The sequence below is a fragment of the Tripterygium wilfordii genome, chromosome 10 (assembly GCF_013401445.1).
Source record: "Tripterygium wilfordii isolate XIE 37 chromosome 10, ASM1340144v1, whole genome shotgun sequence".
Classification (NCBI taxonomy): Eukaryota; Viridiplantae; Streptophyta; class Magnoliopsida; order Celastrales; family Celastraceae; genus Tripterygium; species Tripterygium wilfordii.
This window is the reverse complement of record NC_052241.1, coordinates 1,427,365-1,442,280: the sequence shown is the minus strand read 5'-3', so window position 1 is coordinate 1,442,280 and position 14,916 is coordinate 1,427,365. Positions and strand designations below refer to the sequence as shown.

Sequence of the window (14,916 nt, the reverse complement as noted above, 5' to 3'; positions counted from 1 at the left end):
GTCCAACTCATAACCGATTTTTTGTCACCTCTAATTATAATTTATTAGAAAAATAACAATATTATTTAAAAGAAGAAAACAAGATAATTTTGTTTAATCATTTTAACCGTTGAGTGCGTCAATCAAATTAGGATCCGAATAGTTTTATGAACTTAAATTATCCTAATTTTAATTATTGTAAACATGTTATTTTTATTGAGTTAGCAAATAAGAAATAAGAAATATTTAATTATTTAAAACGATTTTGGAAAGAAGCATCTGTTAAAGGAGGGACAAAGTTATATATACATACCTTTGCTTACAGAGTATAGATAATATATTTATCAAAAAAAAAATGAGTATAGATAGTATATAACTAGTATAATAGACAAAAAAAATTAAATAATGAAGATAAATAATAATAATGCACCACCTGAACAAATTATTCTATATAACACAATATATCAAATAAAATTAATTAAAAAAATTAATTTTAGGGGTTGTTTATTTGGTATGACGGGAAGTTGTCAAAATAAACTAATTTCTTTGGAGTCGCCCATAGAACAAAGACTGTGTAATTATTTAGTGCGTGTGACGTGGATCAACTCACATGACCAAGACTTAGTTGGCGCTTGCTGCTTGTCCCACCAATTTCTTTTCAAGTGTGTCATCAAGTGAATCTTTCAAGTGATGTTTTAACACGTTAAGAGTAACCCTATTATGAATTCATACTACATTTGGTCAACATGAACCGCATAGGTATATATGCATTTTTTTAAATATCACAAATAACTATATTTGCAGTTGAAATTGAATTTTTGACACACATATACCTAACTTAATCGATTGTCAACGAAGCCGTCTCTTGTTGGTAGATATATATGCATGTTGATTAGACCTCTTTCTATGGTGTTGTGTTGCTACAATTCATCCAGCTGTGGCCTCATATTCAATCCTCAATATCTCTGAGACAAAAAAAAAAAAAAAAAAAAAAAACATCGTTGGACTTCTAAACTAGATAAAACACATTCATAAGATTAGACTAGATAAATTCTCAAATTCTCAAATGTTTGAATTTTGAATTGTCTTATTTTCCCCAAATTAAAGTAATTTAAGAGCGTGACTTTGTAATCTAATCTAAAAACAACATAAAACTCTGAAATTAATTTAAACTATTGTAGAAGAATTCAAAATAAAATTATTTTTGGAACTATTTAGTGGTTATACTTTCCGCATTCAAGACAAAAAAGAAAAGAAAAGATTCTGAACGACTTTGTTAAGGAAATTATTTATTTATTGTGTGAAAATCATATTATTTCATTAAAAATAATTTTACTTGCAACTTGGTTCTAAAGAGATATTTAGAGTCTATTGTCAATTAATTATTTAAAAATTAAAACTCAAGTCCAAAATGCTTTTTTGGTCTTTTGGTCGATTCTCACTATTATACATTTGACAATAATCGATCGATTTGACATGATTTTTTGGACAACCCTATATATAGGCCTAAAATGGAAGATGAGAAGAAGGATTCATATATGTTAGGCCATCCACAGTAGAAACTCTTAACAAAAACTCTAAATTTACAGTAAAAGTACATTTCACAGATTTACAGTTTCTTTACAGTACCACCACACAGCAGACACTCTAAATTCACACAACAGACACTCTAAATCATTTAAATATTCATTTCTACAATCAATTTTTATTAATTTAAAGTTAAAACGTTTTACAATTATTATAACATAATAAATTACTATATTAAATTATAATTGATTGACATTAATTTTAATAGTTATAATAATTATTTTTAATAATATATGATTGTTGAATTTTTTTTAAAAAAAATCGATGAATTGTGTGGCTATTTTGTGGTTGGTGGGTTGAGTGGTTAAAAATATGGTTGTTGGGTTGTATGGTTATGAATTGGTGGTTGAATTGTGTGCTTATTTTGTGGTTGTTGGGTTGAGTGGCTAAAAATATGGTTGTTGGGTTGTATGGCTATGAATTGGTGGTTGAATTGTGTGGTTATTTTGTAGTTGTTGGGTTGTGTGGATAACAATGTAGTAGAAATTGTCTATATAATCAATGAACTTCCGATCTTTTTACATACTCTCATATCAATGAATTGGTTTTCAAGGCGTAGAAAGAAAAAGATAACAGCAGACCCCCCTTCAGATGACGATGTAGTGGAAACACTAGTCATTGGGATAGCTATGGAGTTCGAAGGATTGTCTTCTAATCGTGGATCTAGACAATCTCGATCATATATCGATCGCAATACTTTGTCAGGCCATGAACATTTGTTTCACGATTACTTCTCAGATCGTCCAGTATTCTAACCAATTCCCTAGTTATCTAACCAATTCAATGTAATGAAATCATAGAGCATGTTTGCAGGGACTTATTCAATTTGAAGGACTCAACACCCACGCAGACACGGACAATGCCCCTGCAACAGTTTCTTCTCTTAAATCCTCAAGCAATCAAAATCAACAGCAACAATGCAAAATCTACAAGAAATTGGTCATCAAACAAGATATGACCCATCAGCATCCAACTTTTGTCATGGACCAGAGCAATATTTAAAATTCTGATATATCTCACCATGGCAGAGGTAGGTAAGCTTGTTCGATAATTTCATATTCAATGAGATTGAGGCAAGTAATGTCACGTTCAAGCTAGAACTTGAGATTCCCATTAACAGATAGTAAAAACCATAGCACAACTTATTGTAAAGAACATTAGAAAACTAGCTTATAATGATGAGTGCCTGCACTATTACCAATAGTAAATTAAAGACATATCATATGCTGATATGCATGCTTGATGAGAGCATGGCCAGAGGCAATATGATCATATGCTAGCTTGTTCTCCGATAAAAACCAAGGTGTTAATTTTATGGCTTCATATATTAAATGTACCTGATCAAAGAATTAACTTTCTTTGTTCTGGTTATCATACATTCATCTTCTTTACTGCAATTTCTATTTTCTTCTTGTCAGCACGGATATGAACGACAAAAACCAAACATCACTCCCTTGAAATTACAGAAGGAAATGTTTTATCTTTATCGATCCATAAACTTTAAGCTTGTTGAAATAAGCATCATTGCACTGGAAGTATGAAAATAATATGATCAAGGACACAAGGAAGTAAACCTAATACCTGAATCATGATGAATCCTAATCAGCTAATCGGATCCCTCAGATATATCGACCAACGAAGAACCAAATTGACAGTGCACTTACTGGTTTGGAAAAGGTAATCATATGCTAAACTGAAATTGGGAACATTGACGATTCAGAGATAAGATTTCCTCATCACTGTCAAATTAACTTCCTAATTAGCGTCAAATTAGAGAAGAACCTGATATCCAGTGAAAACGTTCAGAGCACATGATGCAGGGATGAGCATTAAAATTACAAAAGCATTATAAAGCGACAATTGAAGAAACAAATAGAATCAAAGCAAAGGATCAACAAACAACCTATTAAGTAGTAACAATTTCATTGATTCAGCCATATCAGAGATTAGGGTAGAAGAAAGAGATTGAATCTCCGTTCAGTTCATCAACTGATACACCAGATTAACAAAAACTATGAAACAATAACGAAGGAACCGACCGTTCAATCTGGAATCCAAAACTCGTTAGCTTAATCTGATGATTTTCACACAACATATCAAAATTGAGAAGCAAACAAAAGAAGACATACTGTCAGCGCCGAAGTTTTTGAGCTATTCTAGGCAGCCACCGAGATAGAGAGGAGGAGGAGGAATCGTGGCAATAGCTTTCGTTCGACGTTGAGAGCGGAGAAGAAATTCGCGATGACGAGAGAGCGGAGAAGAAATAGACTTGGAAAGAAATCGTGATGATTATTTTAATCAAAAGAAAAAAGAAATATTGAATATTTTATTATTAAAATAGTCACCAGTTTGCTACAGGAGACCGGTGCATCTACCGTCTTCCTGTAGCATTTGTTCATCTACCGTTTCTTTCCCAGTTGCTGATGGAGTCCACTTTTTATCAAAAACTTTACATTTGAAGTTCAGTTTCAATACCCAATCACTGCTGTGGGTGGTCTTATAGCAATATCTCCATGAATATTGGTACATGAATGATGAAACAATTCCCAATTTATTCGAACTCTGCAGCAGCTTGTGCAGGTTCTGGGACAATCCTTATTCAATTATTCTCCATATCCGAGCTAGTCTTCAATCAGACCTGGAATTTGGATTCCAGCGCAAGCGGCAAGGCAGCTGAGACTATCTCGGTAACAAGCCGCCATGATCTGCTGGTCATCGTGGTGCCCATCGGTACAGGAATTGACGGTTTCGGTGCAGTGGTTGAGGCACTACTGCAGCATTGTCTTGAAATCCTGGCCTTGGACACGCCCTGCTATTAAGAGCATCAGGAGGACAAGTCCGAACATGGTTAGTAGTGTGTTTCGAGTCATGATTTACAAGTCCACTGCATACATTGGCACGTTATTCTGAGGAGTATTTATAGAGGGAAGCTGCAAAGATTTATTGTTATGGAGCTCACATTCGGAATGCATGACCCATGATATATGGCAATGGAACGCTTGCTGCTGTCTGCTGTCTGTTAATTAACTTTAATCTATTAAAAAACGAAAGATTAGGTGATCTGGCATATATATATATATATATTACTAGTGTGTGTGTATTTTTGGGAATGTTAAGGTTTGCATCCACATGGGTTAGCTCTATACTACTGATTTGGTTTATAACTAAAGAGCTAATCCCTCTCAAGTCTCAACCAAGAGAGCGCTTTTAAGGATAGAACCGTGCGGACCTTAGACTCATAGTTGATAATTGTTTGTGTTGAATTTATGCCACCCGATTTATAAATGGTATGAGTATCAAAGCGAAAACTCGATCCTAAAAGACCTATATATGTGTCTAGGGGTGACAAAACTCTATCCTGTATGGATGATCGAGTTTGTTTGATCCGAATTAAACCAAGTTTAGACGTAAGTTATAAGTTCAAAATCCAGGCCCAAATAGAAAAATTTTATCTGGTTTAAAATTGAGTCTGAGTTCAAACATAGAGATCTTGTCCGATTTACTTGTCTGAACCCTAACCCGGATTAAGTTATTGTTTCTAAACCAATCATAGTTTGGTTAATTAAGTATGTCTGGAATCCAATCAGGGTCAGGGTTCGAACATACAAATATTTCATAAAGTCACACTATTGTATGACCCGAAATCGACCCGAGACCGATTTTTGTCACCCCTATCCGTGTCCACTTGTTAGGTTTTTGACATTGCATAACGTAGTCCACAAATGTAGAGGATTACTAAAACTTGTATCCCATACAGATTAGGGTTAGGTTACTAATGTATCAAATTCCTCTCAAACATGGTTTGATCTATGCAATGCTCTCACGACTCGCGAGTTTGGATTGACAAATGAAGTGCCTAAGACAAGAACGCTGCTGAATGTACGATGACGTCCTTATTAGAAATATAAATGGACGATCATGTCCTGCAATGTTTATTAAATTAGAGGCTAAGATCTTTGTAATCGGACGGTCGAAAACTATCGTAGACCTATTTATATTCCTCCTAAAACCCTAATCAGTTCCCCTCTCCGCCTCTCGCAGTCGCCCCGCTCTTTAGCCTTCAGAAGGGATTACAGCTTTCGCGAGTTCTGCAAAAGAACAGAGTCCCTATAAAAATGGTGAATTTCGGTGACTAATCTCTGAAAATACTTTCTCTCTCCTCCGATCTGATTTTTTTTTTTGTTTCTTCTTACCACTGTTTTAGTGATTTCTCCGTTTTGTGTGTGGATATTTTATCGTTAGGTTCTTCAAAACGATATTGATTTGCTTAACCCACCAGCGGAGCTTGAGAAGAAGAAGCACAAGCTCAAGCGACTTGTGCAGTCCCCTAACTCATTTTTTATGGTAAATTTATTTTCGGCTTTACTTTTGGTATGTGGTTATAAGAAGATGAAGAATTGATTGAAACCCTTTGTTTTGAACTTGTGTAGGATGTGAAGTGCCAGGGTTGCTTCAATATGTAAGTCTCTTTTGCTTTAATGATTTGATTAATATTATTGTGCAATAGTGTAATTCTTAAGTCTGAGAACATAAATGTGCAGAACCACGGTGTTCAGCCACTCCCAAACTGTGGTGGTGTGTGGGAATTGCCAGACAGTGTTGTGCCAACCTACTGGTGGCCGTGCTAGGCTTACAGAAGGGTGTTCTTTCAGGAGAAAGGGAGATTGATCTGTTATTGGTAAATGCTACTTGAATTGATGATGCTATGAGCAAAGAAAGGGAGCGCGTGTAATTTTTGTTTTCTTTTAATGTGTAACTTTGTTAGGATTGATTTATGAGACCTACATTATTATATTAGTGTTTCTGTTTTGTTATCGTTTGGTTTGATACCATTTGTACTTTTCCCCGGTATCATTAATTCAGAATATGAGCACTTGAATCATTATTTGTCTAAAGCTTTCAATTTTATCCAGTTTCATATTTTTGCCTTCTTTGATCTATGATTTTAATGAGTCATTATTATCTGAAACTAACATCTGTTCTTACTTTTTCCCTAAATAGAATAAATGCCATTAGATATAGTCGCTTCTGTTCAGCGTGGATGCTTGATTTGTTATGGATGTCTTCTCTGTGTACGTGATAATCATTCTGGAGAACTGTTAGTAGTAGTCCAACATGTTGTTTGTGATTGATCAATTTTTTTTTGTGGTATTGAAAGTGTGCTGGTATCATGTTTAGGGGTATAAGTTAGTTTAAGCAATCGTAGTCATAGATTGCAGTTTGGTTACATGCATAACGACTTTGAATGATACTTTTGCAATTTGAGATTCAAGACGTTGTGATTGTGGTATTTTTGGGGTGAGTGGATCTTTTAGAAACATGGTACTGATTCTTTACCTTGTTTGGGAGGAGGATCCAAAGATGCAGTGGAACTTTGGAGGGGAAAATTTCTTTTAATTGTTTGGGAGTTCTTTAATTGGGGATAAGGGGATTGGGAGGTACTTCACCCACTCAAGTCAAAAATTGGAGGGGAATTGAATCAATTGATGTAATGGGATCCACTTATTAATTAATTAAATTGAGTTCCTAATGACCATCTTTATCATAACATTCAAATAGTACCTTAATTTATCATTTTCATTATTTCTTTTTGTTCCCATTGAATGCCCTACCCAACAATAAGAGGTTAACCATTGTGTCTTGCTTTTTGTATTCCCCCCACCGCAATTTTCTGTTGGCAATGCTTTGTACTCGCTTTTGCTGCCAAGTTTCCGATCTGGCAGCTTCCATAATCTGTTGCTAAGTTGTACAATTTATGTTTATTGTTAGCTGTAAGGATTTTCTGTGTATTTGGATGAAATGTTAAGAAGCTTGCATGTCATTTTTTCATCTTTCTTGTGATTGTTAAGAGGGGTGTGTTTTGTTCATATGACAGTTATAATTTTTCTGTTACAACTTGTGTTTGGTTTTGTTTTTTTTTTTTATTTATAAAATTATCTGAATGCTAGGAGAAGGTAGCAAGTTGTACCCTACAAGTTGATTCCCCTTACTAGATTCATTGCTTCATATCCATTATCCTTTTTGACTAAGCTATTCCTTTTTCCTAGCAAACTGCTGTACAAAGCTATTCATGTCATTGTGCATCACCTGCGGTGAATGTATATAGTTTATTCTGTACTTTTTTAGCTCAAATTTGTTGTCGGTGTCGGTGTTGGTGTTGCTGGAGTAATGGTACAAGATAAAGATATCATGGTCTTTAACTAATCAAGGGGGACGATGGGGTTAATTTTTTCTTCATCTTTCAGAATCTTGTGGGTATCAGTGTTGATTATGGGTGATAATGAGTATATATGGTAAGGCAAAGTTATTGCAGGTTCATCTTCTCATTCTGATGTTGGTTTCTGCTTGTAGGGTTTGACAGTGATTGGTGTTGAATAATCAATTCTAAAGTTTAGAACTTAGTTTAGTTAGTTACTTTTGATATGGATTTATTCTTGAATATTACCTTTCACTTACTCTGTAAGTATAGATGGGTTATTGATAATCCTTGTATGATGAAGTGGTACGGTAGATTCTCTAGACATTCTTTGTTATATTTTGTAGTTGTGAATTGGGATATTTTTTCAGGAAGCGATGTTATACGGTAATGTAAATGCCTCTTGAACGTAGTCCTATGGCACAACAAAAGATGCATTGTTCTGTTTTTGTAGATCCATTCATCTTTATTGCTTCTTGTTTTGATAAGTTGGAACACCCGAGCCATAAATTAGAGTGTATATCATCATGATGATTAGAGTTCGAATCCCTCTCCTCCATTTCAAAAAAAAGTTGGAACATAAACGAATACAAAGCAGCTGCAATGTTCAAGTCTGTTATTTGTCAATCAATTTTGGGTTTGCTTGTGGAGGTAGGATAGGAATCCAATCTTCTGATTTGAAACTTCAATGTATTGTGTGCAGGGTCTCTAGCCCATTTATTGAGTCGTGTTTTGTTTGTGCTTTTAACTAGTGTAAACTATTCTGGTTCCGAATTCTGATAATAACAGCCCGCTTACCCCGAGCTATCAGCAATTTATCTGCTTTGGGCCCTTGCCTTCACAGATTGTCTCCCCGGGCCCATTCCATAATGGCCTAGGAGGCTCGGTCCAGCAACTGACCCCTGCAGATAGTGGTGTCCATCGGGCTGGGTTTTGGGTTACCCAATAGCTCTAAACATACATACTACAGTCTACCGTCAATTAGTATTCAGTAACCTGTAAGAGCACCTGCATCAAATCATCTTAATAGATTCTCTAAAATACAGATAAAATGTCATTTTCACTTATTTTACAGATTTACTATCAAATCAACACTGCATCCAATTAACTATCATATTATCTACATCATTAAAATAACATTTATTTGTCTTACCTTCATTATTCAATTAAAATAATTTATTTTATGAAGAAATATCCCCACACAAGTCTCTGCCTCACATCTCATCGCCCCTCCACAAGTCCACCCCTGCACCACCGCCACCACCGACGTTCTTTCCGTTTACGAGATCAGATGGTTCAAACAATCATCAAATTCTTTTAGTTTATGCAGTACCAAGAATTTAATCAGAGAAATCAAAGAAAGAAACCAATCTAAAGTTTGCATTTAATTTTTTAGAATCCATGTCCCTATTTCAACGAAATAAGAGATTTGAATCAATGTTCCCATACCCATCCATAAATACCCACCACTGGAGTTCTCCCCAAACCATCAATTGAAGCGACTTCAATCTCCCAATAGAATTCCAACTCACGGAGACCCGTGAATACCCACCAACCAAAACCATAATGGAGGAGGTCGCAACACTTGCGGTTCAGGGCCTTCCGACAATGCTCGAGATTGGGGCCTCGGTTGTTCAGGGAGTCGTTGGAGTCCGTCGTCCTGGATGAGAGAGAAATAAATATGAGAGGGTAATATGAGAGAGAGCGTACCAACTGACAGGGAAAGAGAGGAAACTCAGGAAAGCGAGATTAGATGAGAGAGAAAATATAATATTTTATTTCTAAAGATGTGAATAGTGATTATCTAGATGAGAGAGAAAATACAATAATGCTTTAGACTCTTAAAAAGTGACCCTAAAAGACTTCTATTTAATGTGGAGGGTTGGATGTGAAATGGGTCCTACATACGTGTTTTTAATCAATGGTTATTTTAGTGTCATATAGATTTGGGGGATTTTTGTGGGTCAAATTTTAGGGGTCTCTAACATTGTCTTGTGGAGAATTAATGTTCATGTTCTCTAAAATAAGGAAGCTCTATACAATCTAATGCAAAGGTGTTTTTTGACTTGTTTCCTATTTTATTGACAGACTCATATATAGGTAATCTGATGTGGATGCTAAGTCTGTAGCCAATTTATTCAACAAAAATTTTATCTACAATAGATCAACGAAAATTTCTATCTATACATGAAAGACTACTCTTCCCTTTAATATAATAATCATTTTTTCTTAATAAACCTGCTCATTTTCCTACAACATTAACCAGATTGTCTGCAGCTGATTTTGGGAAAACAATATCGGAAACAAAACAACATTCAAATGACTGAATGATACTAAAATATGCAGACCACCTCTTTAGAATGGTGCCACCCATTCATTGCCATAAAATGAACCACAGATTGTTAATGGTCTAATAGAGATTGAAATAATGAACCACAGGAATAGCAAATTAGCAATACAACACAGAGATTAATGGTCTAATGGAGATTGAAATAATGAAATCACATACAACACAAAACAACTAGCACTAAGCCATTAACAGAGATTGAAATCCACTACAAAGTCTACAACACTTAACAACAGTCAATACTACATTTAGTCGTTTATAGTAAACGGCGCATGACAACATGAATACAAGTCTGCGGAGTACAGAGTACATGAATCCATGTAGAAGGAAGAAAATCAATTACTTGATAAGATTGCAAAGCTACTAGATCGGATCAGAAGTCCTAATTTCGACCTTTCAACAAAATCCCAAATCAAATACCCATCAGAATAGGAGTACTCTTAGAACCTATCACACAGGCATTCCACATTGTGTAGATGTGGAAGTGAAGTGCGAGATATAAGAGAGATCAAACTCCTCAACAATCAACAACTGATTTTCCTGGGATTTTGGACCCATGGGTGGTCGAGCCTGGGCTTGCAGGCAGGGGTGTCAATCGGGCCGGGCAACCCAAACCCACCCTAAGACCCGGTCCGACCCGGCTCTTATTGGACGGGTTTGAACAAATTCTTATTGGACCAACCTGTCCTTAACAGGTCTGGGTCTCGGGTCCATTATTTGTAATTTTGGAAAAACCTAACTCTATTGAATACCTCTGTAAATCGACATTCGATGAAATACCTCTTCAACTTTTCACTATTGCGCCACTATCGCCATCCGAATCCAATCGTCTTTGTTGTCGCCGCCTTGCTTGAGACGGAGAGGGATAACATCACTTCTATTTGACTATTGGAGAGAGTATCTACACGCATAACTTTCTTTTGTGTAGGAGTCTCAAATATGAAACAAGTGATCCCAATGTTTTTTTTCCCAATTAGATGCATACGATTTTTTTTTATCATTCGGGATAATTGAGATAAAAAAACACTGAGATTCTTAGTATTGTCGAATTTGTAGTGATTGATTTTGTCCTCTTATATCGAAACTAGAACTGTAGCACAACAATAGAAGCCAATGGTTCAGTTGTGGATATAATAATGGCGTCGCGTCATTGACACGTCTGAACGATGTTGATAACAACTACTGGGGGTCCCGTGCAATCGCACGTGTTTTGGAAATTTTGGGTGAGTGTGTTTGTTATTTTAATTGGGTGATGTTAACACCAATCCTGAAGTTGACCCATGTAAGCGCTTCTGTTTTGAAGTTGCCAATTTGTTTAGCAGAGGTGATAATTGTTCAAAGCCAACTTTTGTTGCTTCTCTGGGTTCATCTTATCCCTTCTAATTTGATCTCGGATGCCCCGTAAACAGTCTTGATGTCTGTGATTACTGCAGGGAAATTGCTCTGATCAAAACCCATAGTGACTTCTGCTGTAGAGGTCCTTAACCCGAATAAAGTTTGAAGACGTGGCAGTGAAGTTGCACAAATTTTCTTCTTCAATATTGTGTATTTGTCGGATCTGGAGGATTTGCAATTCTCATCTAATGGTTTGGGAAGTTTGTCACATTACATCATACTTTTGTGTTTTCTTCACCAAATTTATTCTCCACCATTGGATGAGAATTGTAGACTTGAGAATTGTCGGGATAAGGTATCGGATTTGGAGGAAATTAAATGTAATTTAAATTAGTTTAATATTTGAATGTCGTCAACTTAATGATAACCAACTGTGGAAAAAAAGAGTTTGCAGAGAAAGACAAAGAATGGGTGGGTGACTCTTTCCAAGATTTAGAAAAAAAAAAAAAAAAGTGATAAGAATATCGAATTACTTGGCATCTTATGTGGATTCTGTTGTCTCCTTCCTGTTCTTCTTTCTAGGCTAAGTATTGGATAGAAGGAAGAGTACACAAGGTGAGCAACTTCTGTGAAACTCACCACCACTTCCATATTCATTTCTTTTTTTTTGTTTTTGTCAAAACCATAAAAAAGCAAAAGACATATTCATTGTAACCGGTCGCCATTGTTGACTGTTTCTTCTTCAAATTTCAAGACTCTTCTCTTTTTTCAAACAACATATGAAGAAGAGGGTGCTTGAGATTTGTTCTTCTCGTCTTTGTCGGCGTCAATCCATGTATATAGATAGGATAGGTACTTGCGCAGTCATTGTGGTGCTTCGCTTGGCTTCTTCTCTATAAGGATATAAGTTGTCAAGAGGTGGTGCTTAGCATATATATGTGTTATGTTTTTAGCTCAACATGGCTAACTCTTAAACTGATGAAAATGGTGGGACTGTAAGTGTTGCAGATAATCATGTCCTCTTCGTTGGCAAGAAGTGGCAGACACAATCAACGGTATCTTGATCAGTTTCGGCTCGTCGCCGGGTATGTTGCTTCCTTTGCTTATGTTTTATTAATTTCTCTGCAACTTTTTTCTGCATATAAACTGGATTCTAGCATTGGTTTTTTGGTAACTTGGTAGTTTCATAGATGACACTGGTTACAGTTTTATTATTGGCAGTGGCGTACCTGAGTTTACGGGGGCATTGAGCAAACTCTAAAAAAGGGGCCCCTTAAATTTTTTTCCCTTAATCAGGCACTCACCAATCACCAAGCATGGTTCTCACCATCACCAAACAAGACAAATACACTAAATCACCAAATAACACCGACACCAAGTAGGCAAGTATTCATATAATATTTAGATTTTAATAATAATTTACAAAAGATTAATTATTATGAAAATTGGGAAAAGAAATCATGAAGATAAATTGATAAACAAAAAAAAACCCTAGAAAATTGAAAAATTACCTACAACCCAGTTAGCACTAATGCTTTCTCTCGAGTCTCGCCAGTCAACAAACACAAGAAGAGAATCAGTCGATCGCTCGATCAGAGAAGGGGGGAGAGTCGTGAGACTGAGAAGTAATAGTGGAATACGATGGATGGAGAACTGGAGAAGACGCTTTTGTTCACGGGCTAAAACTTTTCTTACTTTGGCTTGGGCCCCTCAGGCCCTCACTCTTATTAGTTTGCTTTGACTCTTAATTGCTTTTTTTTATGGGCTTTATAAGTAAGTAATACTTATGGGCTTTTTAAAATAGATTGAGATTATTCTAACTAAAATTTTTTTTGGGGGCCCTGGGCGCTCCTGATTGCTGACTATGCAGAAGAAGACATAGTTGATTGTTCCATTGCTTTGGTCACTAGAAAAGGATGGAAATGGTAAAACTGACATGATAGAAATTTTAGAAGATTTGAAAATGAAAATTTTGCTGTCAGCATGTGGTGTGGGAAGGATGGAAAAGCCAAGGAATAATTTTTTTTTTTATTTCATAGTTTAATGGGAAGGAAGAAGAAGAAGAAAAAGAAAGCACAATTTAGAATTCAGAGGTAATGTTGAGGACTAGAACATTCATGATATCAGTGTTGAATGCTTCCACTCGTATTTGACATCGTTTCCAGTTTGAAATGAAATTAAAACAGTTAATGATACGGATCCTAGCTACTGAGTTGTACGCAAAAAATTTCAAATGCATCACGTGAGACATGTGCGTCCAACTCATCAACTGAGATAACTTGGATACTTGAGATCTTTATCATTTTTCGAATGACACAGCTAGAAAGAATTGGAATCTTATTATTCTCTTCTTGTGCAATTGTGTGGCTGTAATGTTGATTTTGTGTACTGCATTGGATATGAGACTCTCTGGAATTGTGTGCAGGTGCATCCCTTATAAGATTGAGAGCAATGTCGAGGATCAGAAATGTAGTCCAGAGAGCAGGATTCTTGTCCTCATGGTTTCCACACCAAATCGCAACGATCTGGTATTTCCAAAGGTATCAATCTCCTTGCTTCCTTTATTCTGTGTTTGGTACTTTCTTGCATGAACTTAACTTCCAACTTTTCATTTCAATTCCAGGGAGGCTGGGAACAAGATGAGACAATCCTCGAAGCAGCGTGTCGTGAGGCCATGGAGGAAGCTGGAGTAAAAGGAATACTTGGTGTAGGTTTCTCTTCTTTGTTTGAATCAGGCATAGCCTTCTCTACCACATATTTTCTCACACCGGTTCATCAGAAAAAACCCGGTTCTTAGGTGTTACTTCTTACAGGAATATCCTCTTGGAGTATGGGACTTCAGAAGCAAGAGCACACAGAATAGCTGCAGCCTGGAAGGAGGATGTAGAGGCTACATGTTTCCATTAAAGGTTGATGAAGAGCTTGACCACTGGCCACAGCAGGCTACTCACAACAGAAAATGGGTCTGTTAATTTCGATTGTATTTACGATCTCTGTGCCTCAAATGTGAGATTGGATGTTTGTATCAATACGCCATGTTATTCTACATTTTTGCAGCTTAAACCAGAGGAAGCATTTAAGCTGTGCCGATACGATTGGATGAGGGATGCTCTAAGAAATTTGTTGATCAGATTATCTAAAGATGGTAGAGTTGGAGCAAGAGGAGACTTGGATGAACGTCCCATTATCCCCGTTCCGGATACCGACCATCATCAGGCTGTTTTTGACAGCAATCTGGTGTCCAGCACCCTGAAGAATCCTCCTCCACAAACTGTGCTGTGCAGGCTGGAGTAGTAGTTCTGATTTGTAAATTTGTTGGTCCATTTTCAATGTGGATGATCACAGCTGAACTTGGGTCTTTGTACAGTCTTTTTCCAATTGTTTCTTCTAAAATGTGAAGAAACTATTAGTACCCAACATTGAGTTTCTGGTTATTTGTAATCAAGGCACTAAAAGCCGCCCATTGTTCAAA

General features: G+C 36.2%; 2 protein-coding genes across 2 annotated transcripts; both read left to right on the top strand.

The window, feature by feature from the left end:
* The first annotated feature begins 5,526 nt into the window (after window positions 1-5,526).
* LOC120007796 (40S ribosomal protein S27-2) lies at window positions 5,527-6,494 on the top strand. The gene is made up of 4 exons (XM_038858248.1): window positions 5,527-5,684; window positions 5,809-5,910; window positions 5,997-6,025; window positions 6,108-6,494. The coding sequence occupies exons 1-4, from the start codon at window positions 5,682-5,684 to the stop codon at window positions 6,232-6,234; spliced, it is 261 nt and encodes an 86-aa protein (XP_038714176.1). The 5' UTR covers window positions 5,527-5,681; the 3' UTR covers window positions 6,235-6,494.
* A 5,710-nt stretch (window positions 6,495-12,204) lies between these two features.
* Window positions 12,205-14,916, top strand: LOC120007196 (nudix hydrolase 13, mitochondrial-like). Its single transcript, XM_038857395.1, has 6 exons — window positions 12,205-12,362; window positions 12,453-12,529; window positions 13,870-13,984; window positions 14,068-14,151; window positions 14,258-14,407; window positions 14,502-14,916. Exons 2-6 carry the CDS (start codon window positions 12,459-12,461, stop codon window positions 14,736-14,738), a joined length of 657 nt encoding a protein of 218 aa, XP_038713323.1. The 5' UTR covers window positions 12,205-12,362; window positions 12,453-12,458; the 3' UTR covers window positions 14,739-14,916.

Bases quoted from the DNA above. Each gene is read 5' to 3' on its own strand.
- LOC120007196 (XM_038857395.1), top strand. From the start codon at position 12,459: ATGTCCTCTTCGTTGGCAAGAAGTGGCAGACACAATCAACGGTATCTT. The intron at 14,152-14,257 runs GTAGGTTTCTCT...TACTTCTTACAG, and splicing joins GAGTAAAAGGAATACTTGGT to GAATATCCTCTTGGAGTATG. The intron at 14,408-14,501 runs GTCTGTTAATTT...ACATTTTTGCAG, and splicing joins CTACTCACAACAGAAAATGG to CTTAAACCAGAGGAAGCATT.
- LOC120007796 (XM_038858248.1), top strand. The intron at 5,911-5,996 runs GTAAATTTATTT...GAACTTGTGTAG, and splicing joins CCCCTAACTCATTTTTTATG to GATGTGAAGTGCCAGGGTTG. The intron at 6,026-6,107 runs GTAAGTCTCTTT...ATAAATGTGCAG, and splicing joins TGCCAGGGTTGCTTCAATAT to AACCACGGTGTTCAGCCACT.